This window comes from Stigmatopora nigra, chromosome 7 (genome assembly GCF_051989575.1).
Source record: "Stigmatopora nigra isolate UIUO_SnigA chromosome 7, RoL_Snig_1.1, whole genome shotgun sequence".
In the NCBI taxonomy this organism is placed as follows: domain Eukaryota; kingdom Metazoa; phylum Chordata; class Actinopteri; order Syngnathiformes; family Syngnathidae; genus Stigmatopora; species Stigmatopora nigra.
The window spans coordinates 4,178,726-4,202,048 of NC_135514.1; the positions used below are offsets into that span (position 1 = coordinate 4,178,726).

Below are 23,323 nucleotides of genomic sequence, written 5' to 3' on the forward strand. Positions count from 1 at the left end.
CTGCCCTGGGACACATTTTCAACATCCTGCATTTAAAAGAATGTCTGTTTTTCGGACATCAAATAGTATTCAACAACAAACAAATGACAGAGCGTGTTGATTAATATGATAGATGTGTATAAGTCTTTCATTGCATCAGTTGAAAGTCAAGTTGAAAAAGAAAATATATTGACTTCAGCTGCACCATGTGCTGTCACCCATTGTAATTCTTACTGGGTTGGAGGAAGTTACAAGGGCCCCACAGAAGACCAGATGCAAGGTTTATTAGTGTAAAACTATTCTCAGTAAGATTTATTCTAAATGGAAAAATGCACTTGCATTAATATATATATATATATATATATATATATATATATATATATATATATATATATATATATATATATATATATATATATATATATATATATATATATATATATATATATATATATATATATATATATATATATATATATATATATATATATATATATATATATATATATATATATATATATATATATATATATATATATATATATATATATATATATATATATATATATATATGGGATTAGATCACAAAGTTGTTGACTCTGAAAACGACCTGCTTTTCACATGCACAACAAGTCTGTTTTTACAGTATCATAATCTACAGAAAGTATTGATTGAAAGGAAAATGATTCAAAAGTAAACTTTCTCATAAAATCAGGATGTTAAGATATGATGAGTAAATTGTGTGATGTCATGCAATATTGATGACCAAAAAAGATAATAATATGTTTTGTTTGTAGAGCACTTTTACAGATGCTTAAAGATGCTGTGCCGTTAAGATGTTTTCCAGCTTGGAATTCAGATGTACAGTAACTTCGATATTTGCTCCGTGTCTTTATTTGTAGGACACACTGCCTGCTGGATGCATAAAGCTCTGTTTTTTTGTTTTCCACTTTGCGTTAATTTTCTTCCCCAGACTTCGGATTCGTGATTTCACATAGCCAATAGTGTCATGAGGGTAACTGGGCAGGCAGTGAGCAGCCATTAACGACAAGCACGCTCAGCCTGATGCGCCTGGAAACCACAGGACTCATGAGACGAGAGAAGCCCCCTCTGCGGTTTGCTATCTCCCGACTGACTCATCGACACATCTGGACCTAAGTACATGTGCCTCTCATGCTGCACTGGCACTGGGCTCAATGAGGGATAATTAAACCTAGTTGGTCTTAATGAATAGCTTAATGTTGTGTTTTATTTTGGATGAGAAAAAGCATAAAGCTCAGCACTTATCAAAGGGAGCGCTGTGATGATGCTCCCAAGGCGTGTTGATCTTAAGGACTGAGTTTTGCATTTGTTGTCTAGATGAGGTCAAGGCACAGTGATCTTAAGATAGCAGCAGCACACAAGGGAGTGGTTACAGTGTGACCGCAGATTGAAAGATTGGGAACATGCTGGTATACACAGTAGCAAATTGATCATGCTAACTGGAAAGTTATGACAGATGTGAACTCAAGGACAATAAATTACAACACATGAATTTGGATTTATTATTCAGATTAATATTAGGAAAACCTTTTCTTAGTGTTGATTGTATACTTTGTTGTACTGGTGGTAATTTATCTTTTCCAATTGGCTCAATAATGATTCTGAAATGATGAAACCCACACAGCCCAGGGAAATAGTGCAAACTCCACACAGGTGGACCAACGTGGATTTGAACCCAGGTCCTCCACTGAGAGGCAGGCATGCTAACTACTGACCCGCTGGGCCACCCTAGGGTACAACTAATTTAAGCATACTTAATGGTCCTGAACAAAAATGCACAAAAACATGGTTTTTGGAGGTAAACGTATGAAGATGAAGTACTCACACAAGATTCTGAGGCAAAACAAAGAAGTAAAACGGAGGTTCTAAACAACAACTTTGGAACAAAGAAATTATGACCATCTTTCAATTATGAAGGTCACGAGTTGAAATCTGAAATTTGTCTTGAGTATCTCGTCTCATTTTCTGAACGACTTCATCCTCATTTGGATCGCGGGGTATGCTGGAGCCCATCCCAGCTGACTTCGGGGCCAGAGGCGGGAGACACCCCAAATTAGTGGCCAGCTGATCGCAGGGCACAAGGAGACAGACAACCATGCACTCTCACACCCATAGCTTGGGGCAATTTACAATGTCCAATCAGCCTACCATGCATGTTTTTGGAATGTAGGAGGAAACCGGAGTACCCGGAGGAAACCCACAAAGGCCTGGGGAGAACATGCAAACTCCACACAGATGTACATGACCTCGATTTGAACCCGGGATTCCAGAGCTGTGAGGCCGATGCGCTAACCACTCGCCCCACTGAGCTGTCCTGTTTTGAATATTATATGTATTTTTTTAATCCAACTCAAAAGAGCAGCTAAATGTGTCACTAGTCATGAACCACACCGTGAATCATTATATTTAACGAGATCCTCCCTAAGCCGAATGATGGTCCAGTGGTTCACTTGTCTGACTTCAATGCGGAAAGGCGTGGGCTTGATTCCAGTTGGTGGTGGTAAGATTGTGAGTGTGAATGGTCATTTGTCCCTCTGTTAGCCCTATGGCTGACTGGCGACCAGTCTAAGGTGTAGTCTGCCTTTCGCCTGAAATCAGATGGGATTGGCTCTGGCAACCCCCACAACACTTATGAATGAATGAGATCCCCCTTTTTGTTTAAATAATGTGTAAAGTGAAAACATTTTTAAGAACTGTAGTGAAAAGAGAGAGTGCCGTTGGAGAATTAATCAAATGTTTCCCCAACTTGACATTTCTCCTGTCCCTACAATTTGATTATATTGGTTGCAATTGTTACTTAAAGTTAAGATATATTACATCTGAGAGTTTCATTCCCCAAGCTTTGAGGTGGGCCAATTAAGGGTATTGTTTTATGTTGCATTAATGTAAGTTCACAAAATTATTGGTGTTAGTGTGGATGTCCCTTTTAGATATATTTACTTTAAGAAACAATAACATAGACATAAAACAGCAAACTCTATCCATATGCACTATATCATTTGTCTTCATGCGAGAGTTAATTCCCTAATTTCACCTGGATAACATCTCTCTGGCCTCCTTGGGCCTTTAACGAAATGGAGCAGAAGGAAATTTACAACATGATTCCCTCTAATTTCTGGACAAGGCCTTTCATCCCTCCCTTTTTTCTCTACTGGGAAATTTCATGAGGAAATCCCTCACATGTTTGGACATGGAGCGCAACTGTCCCAAAACAGGACCAGACTAACGAGGTGGGAGCCAAGCTAAGTAAGGGAGGCTTAAGCATCAAAACAGAGAAAGAGGCCATCAGGATCACGATGCAAAAAGAGGCAATACATTCAAGCTGGTGCTTTTTTTTCTTGTCTCTGAGTGGTGCACTAACTCTGGAAGGCGCTGCTCAGTCTCCTTTGGTTATCCGACACATATTGTTTGATAAAAATAGCTCATTAGTTCACAGAGATGTGGAACAAGGGGGAGCGCGTGTTTGATGTATTAGCAGAGCTGCTGCTGCATAGGGTAAAAGCAAAAGCCTATCCAGGAAGGATCTGATCCTCTTTAAGGCCTGTGCTGCATCAAACACTTGTCAAACACCAGGCAGATGGACAGCTGAGTGGCCACGACAGATCGGATCACAGAAACGGGCCAACAAGAATCATTGCTGCTCAGCTCATCTATCCAGACACGACTCTGAAAACTCTTGTCAATAATCCCCATCCATCTTACTCAAACACAAACAGAGAGCTTTAAGCCATATGGCATACATTTTCTTGTTGGTTTAGATGTGTATGATTACAGTGCAATTTCAACGGTCATTTCAGGGTCTCACCTCACTCAGGTTTGTGTGCCCCAAAAGGGAGCAGCATCTGTCAGAGATAGAGAACAGGATGGCAATAGAAATCAAATCAAAGAGAGACCTAAGCTCCCACTAATGCAAGAGAGATGTCCAAGGTCTATTGGGATCACGGACCTAAACCTTGCTAACCAGCATAAAGAATATTTATTTTTCTAAAGAGGTTTGTTTTTTTTACTTGGGTAGAGTGCAGCTTCTTGGCACTAACCACACGATTAAGGCTGGGATTTTACTAATCATTCAGTTATGCAGTGCAACCATGGGCAATCTAGATGTTTTATATATTTAGAAAACCTATCCATCATATTGATATGCAGTGATTTAAAATACAATACACATGCCTGTCCATACGGCATATAATTGACAAATGAGATATATTCTTAAAAAATATACAAACAAAACTCTCCTACAAATTTTATCCACCATGCATGTCACATTCTAAATGATGATAAATGTGACTGGCAAAACCCTACACTGTATAAAGCTTCTATGATCAATGCCAACTAAAGATTAGCAGTTTTAGTAGGCTTTTACTGCCTTTTAAATTGCATTTTATATATATGGAGCGTCAGCCTTACATCTCTGGGGTCCTTGGTTCAAATCCAGGTCATGTCCATCTGTGTGGAGTTTGTATATTCTCCCTGGGTCTGTGTGGGTTTCCTCTGGGCATTCCGGTTTCCTCCCACATTTCAAAAACATGCGTGGTAGGCTGATTGGAAACTCTAAATTGCCCTTTGGTCTGGGTGTAAGTGTGTGTGGTTGCCTATCTCCTTGTGGCCTGCGATCGGCTATCCACCGATTCAGGGTGTCCCCTGCCTTCTCTTTATCGTTATACAGTAGTTGAAACAGAGAGAGATAGACACACACACACAACAAATCACAAAGATGTGCATACAACCAAAGAGCACAGGTCTATCTATAGTTGTCACTTTGTTGTGTCTCAGTTTCTCCACCCTGGCTTATTGCTCATGGACAAGTTTGGGTCATGAGCCAAAGTCTTGTTCTGAATCACTAGATGTAATTAAAAGCTGTAATGTCTCCATAAAACTGACGGCCAGATATAGAGATAGACAGGAAAGGAGGGTGGAAAGAGGTGGAGAACTGAGAATGAGCTTCTGGTGGATGAGTTACTGCAACTGTGCACCAGATGTTTTCAAGCATCCTTGTACAGAGTTTCTTCTTTTCTCCACAAGTCAGATTGCTGGAAGCAGGCAGCGTACAGTCCTGCTCTTAACTATCTTTGCCACATCCTCTTCAATGACATGTGTGTTGCGCCAGGCTCACTGAGTGATATGTAACAAGCAAGCCAATGTCATTCCTATCTGAGACAGGAAAGCAGTGGAAAGAAGACCAAATACAATCATTTTCAATGTGGTGACTTGGTCTGCATGTGAGGTCTACTTTATTGTTTCTTAGTGACTTTTACTTGCTTCTCATGGGCTGTTTGAGAATGTATGCATATGGTTCGTCATCTGCACGATGTGGGATATGATGAAAGTTTTGTGGCCAACAGGAGAGTTGTCAGCAGCACTGTAGTGGAGGTCTAGCATACTCTGACCAGCTGGGGTTATCTAAATATGAGGTAAGAAACGCTGACAAGAAGCCTTACGTGAAAAAAAAGGGTTACATCGATAAACAGACAGGTGACACATTGAAGCAAGCAGCCAGAACACCTTCAATGTGTTTTGGCATTGATTTTAGGTGTTGAGTTTCTGGCTCACCATGAGAGCAATACGTTCTTACAAAGGTTTTTCCTTATTTGGTGGACTGGTGTCTCCAAAGTTGATCAACAATCGTACAAATTACACTGAGTCCAAATGTTTTTTAAATCATCAATAAACCATTAAGTGATCTATGTTCTATTTCAAAACATCTGCTTCCGTTGCTGTACTAATTTATTTACATTTCACACTTTTATACAGCCTGTAGCTTGTGAGTGAGTTCTAAATGTAATATATGTGTTTGTGATTTTTGATTGTATAATTCCATCTGCTTTAAAATGTTAACCAGCACTTTAATAAATAAAAAGCAACATCTACAGAGCTACACATGTTGACCAACCATTAACCAAGCATATTTCATCAGGGCATTGAATGATGTTGCTCTCCAATGAACATCTCTATTCTCAGATTTAAGATCATTATATATCTTTTAAAGAAAGTTGCAGACAACTGTAATTTAGAATAACAATATACTAGTCTTCTTGGTCCATCATAGCAAGTAAGGATAACCGGAGGCTTGAGATGACGTACAAAGTGCGTTGTGCCACATGATGGGAAAAAAAAACTGTATGAACTGCCCATCAAGTATGACACTCTCCCGCATCTGCTTCACATATGCAAACATTTCATCCAAAATATCAGCCCATGCAATGCCCACGAGGGTGAACGAAATTGCTCTCATTTATGGAGCATGGGAAACATTCTACTTGTTAACAGTATTCCTTGCTGCATTCTTCTTTCTTGCAGTTAGTTCATATTCTTGCACAAAGAAGGCATCCCTAATTTCATAATCTCTCAGTGACAAAATATATATCATATATGGTTGAATATGGTTGTATCTTTCAATATGATCCTAATATTCACGTGCGATACCATCAGACCATAAAGGATTCTGTTTTCATCTCATCTGCGCACCCATCCCTCAACACACCCCTAATATTTTATCCTGCAATGAAACGAGCAAATGACAATCATGTGGAGCAGGAGTCTTAAATAGATTCCACAACAGACCGCAGTGGGTGCAGCTTTTCATTTCAACAGATACACCACAGAACAACAATGTTTTTGCGGAAACAAACAGCACCTGACTTCAAACAAGTGTTTACACTTGTAAAACGTCAGTGACAAATGTTGAACAGGTCTACTTTACAGTTCTGAGGTCGAGAGAAGAATCCCTGGTGGGGTTCGGCCCAAATGCATGGCACACCACTGAAATAATCCATCTTCCAAACCATGATTTGGATGAAAATGGCAAGGAATTTAAAACCTGCTTTCTTTATCCAGTTCAAAATTGACCTTAAAAGATAGACTACTTTAGGGGCCTTCCACGGTGACTACTGTAGCTCATGTCTGTCCATATGAAATAGGTTTATTAAATGAAGTCTAAGCCATGGCTTCCCGAGTAACAACAGGCCACAGTGTGAGCAACACATAGTTATTATGACAGGGAACTGCCAATCAGTATTCTCTTTCTCTCTGTCCTGTGAGTGGATTTCTCACTTGGTTCCCAATGGAAAGAAGAACAGATTCAGATTGTCCATCATATTAGCCTGGCCAGAGATAACACTTCCACAGTGGTAAAAATCAGAGCAGGAATTCTCATTCACATTCCTATCAGCCAGCTCAAAAGGTTTCAAGACATTATATCCTTATCTGTTATTTTAGTTTTTGGTGTGTTCTGATGAGAATAGTAAATAGATATGTATATTTATTAACACATTAAATAACCATTGTGGTGGCAGGACCTGTGTGTAGGCCATTTGTTATTGAGGGGATTGGTTTACTTTGATGCACACAGTAAGAAGAGTGTGTCTGGTTACAAATGTGTGAAATCAAATCCCTCAAAGCACCCTGATAAGCAGGTACAGGTATCAAATCCATTAGCTAAATCTAATTATATCTTACATCATTTCGATCTAACTTCTGTGACTTTCAGTTGAAATAGGACTCAGGATCTGTGCATCAGCATGTTGTTGTTATCAAGAATAAGCATGTGATGTTTTAGGCTGTATCATACCATGCACAATAATAGCAGAAACATGCTTTGCCATATAAAAATTTGAATTCTGCAGAATGCAGTGCTTGCCATAAATCTACTGTGGCGAGTAACAAGCTATTAAGGTTACACTGGGGATTTTTTTTTATATATATATATATATATATAATTATGCATGATATGATTATAGGCAAGCTAGGGTCCAGCACCTCCATAACCCTCATGTGGATAAGCGGCATGGCTAATGGATGACGGATTAAAGCTTACGATGACATGCTAAAGATTTATTGCAATTCAATTAAATAAATACCTTTTTTTTATTAATAATTAAGCGCCTGGAGTTTTGTTCATTGTGTTTTGTATACTATGTTTTTATTATTATGTATGGCTATTGAGTAAGAAACTTCTCAAATTATATTTTAGAGTCCAGATCTGTGTTATTTATTATATATTGAAAAATAAATATCCATGTTTTAGGGTGGTCTCAGGTGGTGCACCTCTGCAAAATCACATCGGAGAGGCTGCCTTTGATTGGCAACCCAGGGTGTGGAACCCCTTTTGCAGACGGCGTACCAGAGGGTGTGTTCCGTCTACAAAGGGATGACACTCTTCAGCCTATTCAGGGGTATTGGAGAAAGAAGTCCATTTCGAAGAGCAGTGCTGTTTTTGTCCCAGTCGTGGAATAGTGGACCAGTTCTACGCCCCCAGCATGGTTCTCATTTAAGCAAAGGAGTTTACCCAGGCAGTCTAATTCTTGTGTTTTGTGAATTTGGAGAAGGCATTTAACTATGTCCCTGAGAATTCCTGTGGGAGGTGCTCTGGAATTATGGGGTATCGGAACATCTAATAAGAGTGATTTGCTCCCTGGAAAATGGTGTCAGAGTGTTGTTGTCTGCATTGATAGCAGTATATTGGATTTTTTTTCCTGTGAGGCTTTAACTCCACCAAGGCTTGCTGCTGGCAGCTATTTGCTTTCTAAATTTTATAGACAGCATATTTAGGTGGAGCCAAAAGTTTGAGAGTGTCCGGTTTGGTGTGTTTGGTTTGGTATTGCAACTTTGCTTTTTATTGATTATGTGGTTCTGTGGCTTTATTAGGCCGTGGTCATCAACTTTTGCTGGAAAGGTGCATAACCAAGTATGATGTCGTCAGGATGAGAATCAGCGCTTCCAATTCTGAGATCATTGTCCTTGAACAATGATTCGCGTCAGGGATGAGGTCATTTCCGAAGTGAAGGAGTTTAAGTATCTTAGGGTCGTGTTCAGAAATGGTGAAAGATTGATGGTTTTTGACCTCAGTATTGCATCTTTATTTTACATTGATTATGGCATTAATCTCAAGGCAATAGTTGCTGGGAAATATTTGCTGGGAATGCATTAATGTCCATCAATATGGAAGAAGATCACTATTACTCATCTCACCTTTCCTCTTTTCCTTCCCATCAGATCACAACACAAAGTAATGCAGCATCTATTAATAAAGCCAATACAAGTTTAGCATTTTGCAATACCCCGTGAAAAATTGACCACTGAACTTAGACTTCCTAATTTCTCAACCGATTGTCCTTAAAAATATGTTTTTCACAACATGGATTAAGAATGTGTATTACATAAAATGATCAAGCACACACCTTTCATTCATTCATCTTTTGTACCACATTTTTTGATTTCATGTCTCCCTGGGCTTGCGTGGGTTTTCACAAGGTACTCTGGTTTCCTCCCACATTCCAAAAACATGCATGGTAGGCTATTTGAACGCTCTAAATTTCCCCTGGGGATGAGTGCAAGCATGAATGGTTGTCTGGCTATACGTGCCCTGCGATTGGCTGGCCACCAATCCAAGGTGTTCCCCACCTAGTGCCCGTAGTCAACTGGGATAGGCTCCAGTACCCTACATGACCCTTGTGAGGATAAGCGGTTAAGGACAAAAAAAGAGTGTTACAATATCAGAGGGTGATAGGGGGGGTTTGGGTATGGATCATCACAAGTTATACAAAGGAGCTGTGGCCAATACAGGCACTTACTGGGGAAAGGGGAATGCTTTGGAGTAGTGAAATTTAGGGATATGTTCATCTGAGTTTAGGCATGTGCGTGAGTGAAGTCCATGACATTCCATTAGTTCTTTGGTGCTTTGTACAGTTTGTCCCACAGTTTGCAACACAGCCTTTTTATTTTCTCATATTTGATGCACTGGTAATGTATTTGTCTGTAATTTTTGTAAATGAAGGCATTTATATCTCAGCCCTGTTATGAAAATTGTGGTTTTAGTTGTTACGTGACACAAAGTTTCTGGCAAGCAAACAAAATGTATATATCACTTTTTTTTAATACTTCTACAGTTTCTCTTTTTATTCGAACAGAATCTTCAAACTCTGGTCTGTATTGTTATACAGGTCAAAAGGTAAATTCCTATGATATCCTAGATATCATATAGAGAAGTATAAACCAGCTGGAGGGAGCACAATAAATCGCCCAACATCAAAAGTTTACTTAAATGCAGCTTGACAGTTGGATGAAAAAAAACATATGGACGATACCACCACATATTTTATACACCCTCCACATAAAGGATGAACCCTCTTCTTTAGGGTAGAGTAGAGAATCAAGACACTGTTATTGTGGCAACACCAGCTGAGAACAGCTAATGAATCCCAGCAGTGTGAGCAATGTATGCTGTTTACAGTGACCTGCAACTTATATGGAACATATCAGACACGGTTTACACCACTTTAAACATTTGCTATAAAAACAAGTTGCCTCTTGACATTACACGCACTTTAGTTTCCATGCTTGTGTCTTGTTTCTCAGATGGATTAGATCATTCCAGGCACGAGAAAAAGAATATGATCAGCCACATCGTTCCTGTGCTTCTCGAGTCGATTAAGTTTGAAAACAGAGATCCATCAATAATCTCCAGTGTACTTCAACTTCTTAGAAATGCAAGCTAAAGTGATCAGATGAGCATTCCCATCAGTAATATATATTTACCTCTGCTGCTTTGTTTTAATTCCTCTCTGTTTAATCCACAGAATCCATATGGGTTTATAGAGATAATCCTCTGCTTAACAAACAGGGAATTATGCAGATACTAATGTTCATTTTTAGATTATTTTCTACATTTTACTGCTATAAAACCCTTTTATAGATTCCAAAGCTTATATTTCAAGTACTGTGGAGCTGGGGGTGAATGGAGAGGGATTTTATCTCGTCAAACTGGCTACAACATACCTCCTTCACCTGCATTTGAAAAGGTGGAGTGTTGTGCAATATGAATGTAGATGTTATGTTTTTTGGTAAGTATTTTTTTTTATGTACAGCAAGTCAACATCTTTTGGTGTTTTTGCTTCTCTAAACTATTCATCCTTAGCAGCCGAAGCTTTTCTACATTGTATTTATTAAAAGCAAAGAGTTTTACGTGTCATTGGCTTTTGTCAAGTGGGGATTTTCACAGGCAGTTAAGCAGTGGAGAATTAATAACAAATGTCCTAGCCTGTACCTCTATGTACTCTCATGTACCTCATGTACCTCTATTAAAACATGTCACAAGGTTAGGAACTGCTGTGATGGACATGGTGACACTTTTACATAGAGCTTTAAAACCACACAAAAGAGAAGTTGCCTTTAGTAGGGATTCGTACTGAGAGATTTACAGTGACCACATTAGTGGAGAACAGAAGCATAGGAGGGTTGGTCATATGAATCCTTGCAGCTCATTTTTAAGAATTGTTTTTTTTTTTAAATAGTTTTGCAATTCAGATTTTACAATCATCCTTTCATTGTGATCTTTATTCCAGACATAATTTCCCCGATAACCATGAATAAAAAACAATATTTTGAATAAAGCTAGTAGTATGACTTGAAAAGGGTCAAGTAGGCAAGAAAAAGGCTTTGAGAGTTATGTGAGTGTTAGGGTAGAATTTACCCGATACACGGGCCTGGATTTAAAAAATAAATGTGTGGTGGAATCACACTTTCCAGCATAATCGGCAACAGTATTTGTATCATTGAAATATGAGAAACCAATGGTGTTTATTGAAGATTATTAACTCTTTCAACACTTCAGCATTTTCCTCTCTCTGTTGGACATTTTACTTTCTGTATTTGGCAGCCTAAATGATATCTCCCACTGTAATTGCTTCCTTATTTGAGGAATAAAATACTTATATTTGGTCGATCATGGTGCAAAGTTTACAAGAGAGTACATTAAGGTTTAAGACATTTATTTTTAAAGCACTGGAAAATGAAGCCGTCACCCCAAATAAGGTATTGAGCTATTAAAAATGGCTACTACATATTCGACTCCTCATTTAATGACCTGACACGTTTACAGTGTGCACCACAAATATCTCTCAAACTGACAGGAGGAAACAGTGGTGACCATTGAGGTAACCTGCAGATTGCTGTTAAAATAGGGGATGGAGAGTTGGGGAAAAATATACCTCAGAGAAAGAATTGCCTTGAGCTCGCCCACAATGGAAAATGACTGATACAGTATTCTGCATGGAAACACCACAGAAAGCTTCAAAATCACAGACTAAGAAAATGTTTATGGTGTGCCAAGGTTTCGTGGGACAGGTGGAACTGTTGAGGTCTGTGGGATTGCAAGTGGACCTTTCTCTTTTGTAGCTACAGAGCAAAATGTATATTGAATAATTCATGTAGTGATCATTTTAACACATTCTTACCTCTCCGGCAGTGTCTCATGGCCATTTTGCATCTGCGGGACTCGGCAATAGTGGGACAAGGTATTGTGTCCTTTGGAGGTTTCTTCACAATATGCCGCGTCCTCGTCTCAAGACCCCACCTATAGCCGCATGTTTTGTTTCTTCTGGCACAAGCTCCCCATTCACTCCACTGCCCAACCTCGCAGCCATCTAAAGACATACACACAATAATATTCAGGCATAAACGAGTGGAAAATCAGTCTGGAGCAAGTCACAGACTCCAGTTATTTACTGTGATGCTGCCTTGTTCTGTGTTGTCTGCTTGTTTTTGGTATATATATCAGAGAAAACACAAAATCATTTATTTAAAAAAGAAAAAAAAGTTTTAATATGTTTTCACCTCCACATTCCATGGAATCCTCGAGTGGTGCAAAACCCTCGGGACACTTGTCAAAGCATCGCCCTTTGTGTAGGTAAAACCCCAACTTGCATTTGGTGCAGAAGTCTTTACTGAAGCAAGACTCACAGTTGTCTATCCTGCACCCTGGGGAGAAAAAGACAGACATCAGGGTGCATCCAATCAAAACTCTCATCTGGATGAATCAAGCATTTGGGGTGTTGGGAAGAAGCATTTGTGAAAAAAAAACATACTTAGACTATGGCTCTCAAAGGAACTGCCAGTGTCCTATATCTCAGACTGTCTGACAGTGCCTCAGTAGATTGCAATCAACCAACTATCTGAAGATACGCGTCAAGTAGCCATAAAGCAGCAAAGCACAATTCAAGTCACAACAACGTTTAATTTTTAAATACAAACATTGAACCGGCTTACATTTCCTCCAAGGAGAGTGTAGGCCCTTTTGTGATTAAATAAATACTGTAACATTAAACCAAAAAAACTGACTGAACTTTCAGTGGATTTTGCGTGGTGTACTAGACAACAGTCGGGCTTTTTCTAGATACCGTAAAATCAGATTTGAGACCCTCCCATTAAATGCATTTGATTGCATAAAGAGTAATTATTCTCTATGGACTGTGAATCAACGAACAAACTGAAGAGTCTCCCTCCACCCTATTGAACATTTAGTGTTTGTGATTAAGGATTTGCAGACGCAGTTGCCTGTTGGTTGTTTTTATTTCCAATTTCTGAATATAAAAATGTCGATAATCGTGCAGCACACTGAAGGGAAATGAACCATGTCGCTGAAAGAAAGGTTGATAATGGTATTCTGCAGTATTAAGATGAATACATATATGTGCCTTAGTATATGCGCCTTACTGATGCCCTGATTCATCTAATATGGTTGTATGCTGGATATTTTAGGATTTATACAAAAATAAAGTGTGGAGCTATTTTAAGTGATGATAAGTACTCCCTATACTGTATTTACTGTATTTAGTCTGCAAGACAGCACCTTATACAACATGCCACAAATGTTGACTGCAATTGATGGACAAAATAAAGGTCATTCGCGGTATTTGAATGAATAGAGGAAGGCGATGATGCCAACACAAATCTTTTCTTAGTCGGAAATACAGCACTATTTTATTAAGCAATTTGAAAGAGTAAATTCTGCCTTCTGTTGCGCACGATGTGTTTTTTTATATATGTGCACTGTTGATTTTAATTTATGACACAAAGGAATCATTGTGTCGATCAATCAGTAAACTAAAATGTTTCTGACGTAAAACTTTAGATTTCCAACTCACATTAGTTCTTTCATCTTTTAAAAATGGTAACTCAAAAGATTCTGCGCTGTATTTAATTGGACCAATCTATTGCTTGGGTGGGAAAAAAAGGGTTTTGCTTTGGTACAGCCATCATTTGACTTCCTTAGAAACTTCTAATAAGGTACAGTGAGTACATGGTGCTTGAGTCCTTTAAGTCAGTGCAATTGAGCATGAACTTTTTAGCTTTTGGGCACTCTAACATGATTTTCTATCATGTGAAAGTGGCAGAGGCAGGCGGTTGTGTTTTTATCTGTGACCCTTACAGAGCCCATAAAAGGGAAGTCTCTTACAATTACACCCCTTAATTACACCATCTCCAGCTAACCATCAGGCCTCCTCCTCAACATTCCTCCAAAACGAGGGGGTCCCTTCCCACATAACTTTGAAGCCTAAAGTATGGCCTCAGCCCACTGACTCTAGTCTCACGCTTTCCAGAGCTGTGTAAACAAACCATGGACACCCACATATTCACAAACACACATCACAATCAGACATGGTTTGACCAGGTCAAATGTGTGATAAAGCTTCATAACAGTAAATAGTGTTGCAATGAAAAATGAACACAAGTCAATAATGAATTTGGTTACTTCACATCCGATAATGGTTACTTTTCATTAAAATTATAGTTTGACATAATTACTGTGTTTTTCTTCTCTGTGTTATTATTTTAATCCGTCCATGACCACATGGCAGCACAGAAGTGTCGAGGAACGTGTTAGTATCAAAGACCGTCTCTTTTTTTCTCTGCTACACATCACCTTCTGCCCGTCTGATTGTAAATTGGGCGAAAGGTGATGTAAACAGAGTAAAAATCAGGGGCCATTTGGGAAGCTAATAATTCACAAAGCAAATTAGAACACACACCACTGTGTTCTGCCCTTTACACCTCCTAGGCCTGTCATCACCAGTGAGACTTGGCTTCCTCCTCCCCAAAATAAGATGAATAATAAGGGAGAAAACATCTGGCAGTACTCTCCAAACACTCACTGGCTATTGCACAAGCCTCAGGTATCTACTGTCAATACAAACTAGATATAAGTCAGTAACATATATTTTTGTAAAGGCTTTAGCAAGGCAATTCATAAAATGATTGGGACATTTGTTTTTAAATAAAAGATAAGTGAGGATCTCTCGCATGTGAGATTGATGGCATTGTACCATTGATGTGGCTCCTTGAGAGTTACAATGTAGGGGAGGTTGAGGTCATCAGAGAATGGAATGAGCTCAATTTGACATGTGACTATCACTCTCTACAATAATCAGGCAAAAGGCTATCTATGAAACTGGACAATCTCCCCCACTGAAAACTAGCAAGGCTGGTGGTCGAATCAGTAGATTGTTCAACAGCTCCAAAAAACAGACAAAAGGGAGCGGGTTCATTTTCCCAATGGGATTAACCTTTTGACCACCTTTAAAGGCTTCATCTAGGTGCCTCTGGGAAACTAATGAGAAATAATGAGGTCATTAGATCTCACTGATGGCCCGGTGTTCCTGGGACTTAAACATATTATCATCATCATTATCTTTCTGCCTGGTCCTGCCTGTGAGTTGAAGTGTGAAAGCAGGAAAATGTTGGCAGTGTAAGAGGAAATTCAAAAGCTGCTTAGGCAATGTGATTTTCGCAATGTCACACTGGGTGACTTTTAAATTCAGATGCATTCCAACTTGAGATATGAGTTATCAAAAGTCACTTGTCATATGACTATACTAATTTCTCGGCAAAGGCATCGTTTTAGAGAGGAAGGATTCCGATTGTCTCAAGGACATGCAAAACCTCATGTCAGATGGTCATTTTTTAGTCTTTGCAAGCCAACAGCGTCAAGTGTAATCATAGAGTTTGTTTATACAAATGATTTCTGCTTAAGGAAAGGGTGCTATAATATATTGGAAAAGTTTAATTAATCTTCTGCTATCCAAACCATGCATTTTACATATCTGAGCAGGATATGGTTTTTCAGAGGACTCATCTCAGATTGCTCCTGAAAGCCAACCAGACTTGATGTTGCATAGCAGGAGTGTCCATTTCCTAAAAGGCCTGGCAATGGGAAAAGGAAAACAAGTCCTATTTTTTCCATTCTTTTGCATCCAAGCTGAGTAGAGCAGTTCCGACCTACTCTCTAGGCCTGGGGTTTGGCTGACAGGGAAGCTTTGGCTTTCCTCACTGCCACTCAGCCATGACATGCGGAGCTAAGGATGGCAAGAGTTCATGGCGCAGGACAGAGCTGCCATGTTCTTCCCAAATATTTCCATGCAGTTTTTTTCCACATGGGTGCACCTCTACTTGCCAATGTCAAACTAGGTGACACAAGGGTGGTGTTCTTGTCAATCATAGTGTCCTTGAGAGAGAATGACAACAGAATATATTGAGTAGGTCTGTGTTTTCTTGAAAAAAATAAATTGTTAAAAATAAGTAAGTCGTGATCTATTTTAGTATCTTCCCAGTCCACGCCAGCATTTGCAGACACATCAGAAGTTCAGACAGTGGTCAAGCAAATACAGTATTTTGTAATGGCACAGCATTCTGCATACTTGGACATTTCAACAAAAGCAAGCAACTCCAATTCTTGTTGTTATATCCCAGGGACAGGGCTTAGTTTTGCCATTGCACATCTGCCAGATCTTATATTGTGGTTAGTACGGTTAGGATGATTAAATGTCCCTTGATAAAGTTATGAAGCCAAAAACAACTGATCACTTTGTTGGTCAGGCAATGAAATGGAAATGCCAGTAAACTTGAGATTTGAATTTTTAAAAAAAAAAGGTCTTGAATGAGAAAGATGCAGAAAGAAAATATTCCTGCCTTCCGCATATTTGGTATGCATTGTTGTCCTATTATGCATGGCTGTCATTCAATGCAAAAAGAAAAAAAAACAGCTTGCCTAGAAAGATTTTGAAATGCAGTGATTTATACATATAAACACCTATTTTCACACATACTTTCACAGCAAGTCGTTTTTCCATAATGTGACAACTGAAGTGTTCTGACCAACCTGGATGCTGGTTGGCAATAAAAATATATGTCCATTTCAATTGGTTGAAGTCATTTGTTGACTTCCATCACCTAAAGTGCTTGCGAATATGGTAGATACTATTTTTATAATGGAATCCACTATGTAGAAATGGTATGATGAAATGTGACACGACTTCGGACATATATAAATCAACCCTTTGTGTGACAGTGGGTGGAGAATAATCAAAGGCTGCTGTGTAGCCAGATTTTTTCTTTAAGGATGGGGGTTCAGAGCTTATCTTTTTTGTGTGATTACAGTCCTAATATTGTAATTCAAGAGGACACAGTAACAGCTAGGATTATATTTATAAAGCCCAAATCCTAAAAGCGCAAAAGCAATGTGTCAGCACCCCCTATAAATTCTACTTTAACAAACAAAGAGCTTAACTTAAATTTGCTCAAAATGTATACATATATCTTAAAGTTAAAACAGAAACTAAGCTATAAAATCTTAGCTCTTGAGAAATCATGGTCTATATCCTTTTTTTCAATAACTCGCCTCATATTGCCTTACAAAGCCAGATGCATAAATAAAGAACATCGCCATTATCTGCATATTCCAATTAAAAAATGAATGTCCCAGTAACTAGGTAAATATTTTTTTTGTTTAGCTTCATATATACACGCAGTCCACAATTATATAAGATCATTCAAGAAAACAGTAGGGTGTATTGATAAGCTGCTGGCTGAGCAAAGTAAAAAAAGAGAAATATCATGATATCAGAGATGTAAATGCAGCGTTTAAAGCCTCCCCAGAAGCGTGGAACACAGCAGTTGTACCACGTCACTGGGCAACATCTGTTATTCGCACACTGTGTTTGGAACCCTGCTTACTTGCAACTCATTGCTGGTCCAGGAGTAATATTCACGGATTCAACTTTGAGTGTTAGAAGAAATACAATATGCCTTTTTCTGTATGAAGTGCAGCCATCAAGTATTTTATGATGAGTGAAGGAAACTACGGAAAATACATTAGATGGCATAACTTAAGCCATGTTTATAGAAAAAAAAGGTCGTAATCATTTCAACTTTGTGATTTCACCTTACTATACAATGTAGTATATAGATTTGTGTCGTACATATGTATATAAGAAAATGTGTGCGGTTCATGGACAAAGTTAAGAATATTGTCCCATTATAGCAACCTATGTTCTGCTATTGGAAACTTGATGCCAGGGTTTTATTTCCCAATAGACTGAAAATATTTCAAATATTTGTCTTATATTAAAAAAAAAAGAATATGTGAACAACATTTCAACATTTATTTATAGGTATTCACTTTTTTACTAGTCGATCTCTTACAAAAACCTAAAAGAGCATCCGCTTTCTATAATGAAATGAAACACTACGTTTCTCGTGATTGATTAAGTGAGAGACTATTGGAACAGATATGCTTACATTGTTGCAAAGCCTTATATTTTAATGCTGCATTGTGCCCTAACGTACTGGAATCACCAAACAAATGAATTTTTTTGATGTCTGTGTGAGTCCCAAAAAAATCTTCTGCCAAGTCCTTGGAGCTCATCTCAGTACTTTCAACAAATTCCAGCCTGGACTTCCTATTTTTCTTTTTAATTAGTGGTTTGCATTTTCGTGTGTAGCTTCTGCAGTTTTATTTATATTGTCTGTGACATGTTTTTGGAACTTGAGCTAGCTTGTGAACGCGATTTTAGAATTGTCCAAGTTTTCATACTTTCCTCTTCTTATATTCTGTTTCCTTTAGGGCTATGTATCAATTATTTTACAATAAATTGATTAAAAAATTATCAGCCAACTTTTATTTAGAATAATTTTATAACTAATTGTGCAAATCCTCCCATTTTAGCCTCTAGACAGTGAATGCTTCACTGATTTCTGTGGTCTCTTATTGGAAGCAGACTGATTATCTTGGTAAGTTAAAAAAATTGGTAACAACTGTTTTTGCTTTAAAAAACAATGATCAATATTTTTCCCAATTTTATGATGTGCTACAAACCAAACTAGTGACTAAATTATAATAATTTATTCATTAATTTGTCAGGTGGTGTGTATATATATATATATATATATATATATATATATATATATATATATATATATATATATATATATATATATATATATATATATATATATATATATATATATATATATATATATATATATATATATATATATATATATATATATATATATATATATATATATATATATATATATATATATATATATATATATATATATATATATATATATATATATATATATATATATATATATATATATATACATGTACACATGAAAACGTTGCTATTAACCACTGATAAAGTGTTTACTGCGTTGGTATTTGTAAACAGACGCCTTCCTTTTGGGTATTTCCAAGCCGTTATCAAAGTTATGTTTTGTGACACAGGCCTTCTACTTTTTTGCTTTTGTCGGATTTTGCATTAAAGTCACGGCTGTGAGGTGAATATATTCATGAACTTTCCAATGGATCCTTCATATTTATATTCTTGTGCCTAAGGCTTTTGGCAACCTCCTCTACGGCTCCGTCTTCATACGTCTGCCAGGAGTTTGGCTCAGAGACCGACGAGTTCAAGTTCCTCTACGATATTATGAGAAATATTCAGCCAACACCTTATGGCCTATGTAAGCGAATAATGTATTTTTATGACAATTCTAGCTATTTCTATTTTTTTCTTATTCTTTGTTTTAAATTTCAATTTGTTATTAGAACAGGTAGCTCATGAAAATGTTTTGGAGATGTTCTGCGACTGGCTGGAAACAAGTCAAGAGTGTACCGTAAAACAGCTAAGATCAACTTCAGCATACCCACGACAAAGACTTAGAAGAAAGGAAATTGAGTATGGATAGATGGATTTGAGGCAAAAAAACAAATACATACCACCATTTCAAATGTCCCCTGTTATTGTTAGGATTTTAAATAATATTGAATTTTTGTCAGAAGAATGTCGCATTGCATTTTTTTAAATGTTTAATCTAATCTATCATTTTAATCTATATAATGCTAAGTAAATTGTATATTATTAACTAAAATAACATGCTCATAATAAATGTATTATGTATTGATTTGTAAAGAAGCTCAAATGAAATGAGTTGTATACATTACATTTGTAGAATCATACAGATTATTCCTATTTGAACTGTTTTAGTCCGAAAGGTTAATCTTTATCATACTGCAGTCAAAGCACACATGATGGTGTGGAATCTGGAAAATTCAGCAGTAAGTGGCTACACGTTCAAAGTAAAAAAATGACTGACTGCCAATCAGTTACACAGTCTGGTGAAAATCAAATCCGCAAGCTCGCAAAAAAAAAATTGCCAAAAGACATCAACGTCATGCCTTAAAGCTAGAAGGCCATCATCTTCACTTCTTTTAACGGATCGGTGTGATATGGTAAAAAGAAAAAAATAACCCTTTTCTTTCTGGTCTCACTTTTGATGACCTAATTTCAGTGATCTGATACTTTTTCAGAGTAAAAAAAAAGTTTTTTTCTATTTATTGTATTGCATCTCAAAACACTGTTTTCACTGCATACTGCCATAAGTATCACAAGTTTTGACGGAAGATGCAATTGACATACTGACTACAGAAGAATCCAAATATGCCGTTGACAATGAATTCAATGCTCCTTTCTCTGCCATGAGCCATTTCTAAGATAATTTTGGAGCATAGAGATATGTTCTATGCTGTTAAGAACAATTAAGTTATTTAAAGGCCAAGACGTTGATAATGTTTGGGATATTCTGGATTGACATGTCGATCAAGAGAGGATGTTACACTTACAACCAATATGCATCAACTTTGCAAACACAGTGGATTCCAGTCAACTCAATGTGAGAGCGTTGCCCTGGATTACATGAGGCCAATGTTAATCACATATAGACTGTAAAGTATTTTTTTCTGGGATTTAAGAAATCAAGTTTGTGTGGAGAAATATAGGAGATAGTGAACTGGAGAGCAAACATGCAGGTGAAATGACAATGCAAAGCTCAGGATCACTTACTGGAACACATGTTGAGTTCGGGGCTACGCATTCCGTAATAACCAGCAGGACAATCATGAAGACACTCGCCATACTGTCTCATCCTTTCTCTCCGCAGAAACAGGAAAAGTTTAGGCTGACAGTTTACGCAGCCGTTGTCTCTGGAGCAAACTGAGCAGCCTTTACAGATGGGGTACGCTCCATAGCTAGCTGCAGGATAAAGAAGGGAGGCAATCAGCAAAAATAATTACATAAATATATTGAAAAATGTTCTAAATAACTTGAATATCATAGATTAATTAATTACACAATGTCGCATTTAGTTGAGATTCTTTTGCATCTAAGAAAATGGTTCTAATAGTTTGAAAGTTTTGTTTAATGTCGAGCGCCACTTATTCTTGACAAGGTCAACTACAAACAGACAAGCATTCTCAATCACGCCAAGGGGAAATCGGATCAAACACAGTCCAGACTGAAGTATATCACTGTGTTCAAACCTAACTAAACAACCCATACATCCATTATCTATGACACGTGTACTCATTAGTGTCATGGGCAAGATACTGTATATCCTGAACCTGGTCACGAGCCAATCAAAGGGAACTTGTCACAGACAAACAGTCAGTCAGGCATGCATGCACATCAAAACCTGTACAGGAATCTAACCAAGACTCACTCTACTAACTACTAAACTATATATATTTTTTTACTATCTTGCATATATAATATCTTGTATCTTGGATACACATAAAGGAATGTTTTATACAATGACTGTAGTATACATTCAAATGTGAATGTTCACATCTCTATATCTAATAAACAAAACAAGTATTGGGTGAAGTCAAACATTAATTTCAGGAATTCATCACCTATGCAAACCTGGTTAATCTTCTAAATGTTGATTAGTTATAAATGTGATATGATTTTGAAAATTCTGGTCTGAGAAGGCATCTAAAATGATTCAGTTAAGAGACCCATTGAAAACCCAAGAAAACAGCAAGATTTCTCTCGGTTTATGTAGCCTGTGGAGGACAAAGAATCCAATATAAAAACAGTCATTTTCCACAATATATGACTTTGTGTGTAATGTTCTTAGCATTGCTTTGGTCGGAAAAAGTCCTTGGGCAAATCCAGTCTCTTCAAATATGGGAAATGTGAGTTGATCCTTGCCAACTCCCAAATATCTCAAACAGTGACCAAGCTAAGTGCTGGTTCAATTCAGCACACTACCTCAAAGCTTAATAAACCACTGCATATAGAAATTGAACAATGCTTAAAAGACAGAACAGAACATGCTTGCTTTACTGGCCATGGATCAACATATTAGATTTCACCGGGCAGATTTACCCAGATGAAAGTGAGAGGAAAGATGGCCCAGTGCAAGGCATAATTTATAATAATGAAAGCCTGTCACTGGATGCTGCTAAGATCCCAAAAAAGTGGTACCTCTACTTAGTTCTTCTACATACAAAATATTCAGGCTATGAAAAGCTTTGATGAAAACCCTTTGTTCCAAGATATGAAAAACTATGCAAGTTGCAAACCTTCAAACATCGCTCAAATCGTAAATAATCTTCCTGCATATTTTTTGTTAATTGACATGCTAGCGTTGCTTTCCCATTGGCTGTCCCCCAATGCCTCACTGACCTACCATTTGCTAGAAGGAAGATGTTTCTCCAGGTTAGAACATTGTAGAGTCAGTTTGTATAAGGTAGTGAGTGACCTCTGTGCAACACGGGGCTAGCACAACCCAAAAATGGTGAGCTCTAGGCAAACGCCTGGACGACAAAGCTTGACTGAAATGGGGTGGCGGCCACTTCGGAGTATAAGTACGACCATCCAACCACCAGTCTCTTTTCCCACAATTTTAATCTTCTCCGAGACTATGGGTGATCAGGTTTACCCAGCGGTGAGGTCCTGATTGTTGTTTATCCAACCCTTGTTCACAAAAAAAAAAAATCCTTTTGCATAAGAGTAGAAAATAAATCAGACGTTATTTAGCAGACAAAATATATACATAGGTGTATATACATTTTTTTAAACAAAAGTACTTAAGAGTGTAGGATTGTGTTCTAATATGTATTTGGTCAAATCAGGCACATGATTTGAAGGAGAGTTGAAAGAGCAAATGTAGATGCTTGTTAAACTGTGTTGTAAAATTCAGTATGTTAATGTTCATTTGCCATTTGGCTTGAAAGATTTAAACATCTGGAGTCCAATGTCATAGTAATCATGATGTGATCGTGCAGCGCTTACATTATGTGATCGTTACTTTAAAACACAGTAAAAATGTCAAGACTGAGAACTTTTATGGAAGAATTATTGAAATTCATCATATTGTGCAGGTGTATTGTACTCTTGTGGCC

At 37.6% G+C, this 23,323-nt stretch overlaps 1 protein-coding gene across 2 annotated transcripts in view; it reads right to left on the reverse strand.

Moving 5' to 3' along the window:
- rspo2 (R-spondin 2) overlaps nt 1–23,323 on the reverse strand; it is a 51,105-nt gene that overhangs the window by 8,257 nt on the left and 19,525 nt on the right. Inside the window, exons 2-5 of one of the 2 annotated variants that reach the window (XM_077721712.1) lie at nt 20,979–21,167; nt 12,631–12,774; nt 12,252–12,440; nt 11,770–12,192 (exon numbers count right to left, since the gene is read on the reverse strand). In XM_077721712.1, the coding sequence (XP_077577838.1) occupies nt 12,113–12,192; nt 12,252–12,440; nt 12,631–12,774; nt 20,979–21,167 (602 nt within the window). In that variant the 3' untranslated portion in view covers nt 11,770–12,112. Of the gene's footprint in view, nt 1–11,769; nt 12,193–12,251; nt 12,441–12,630; nt 12,775–20,978; nt 21,168–23,323 lie in introns of those variants that run through there. The other variant, XM_077721713.1, reaches the window with a different exon arrangement.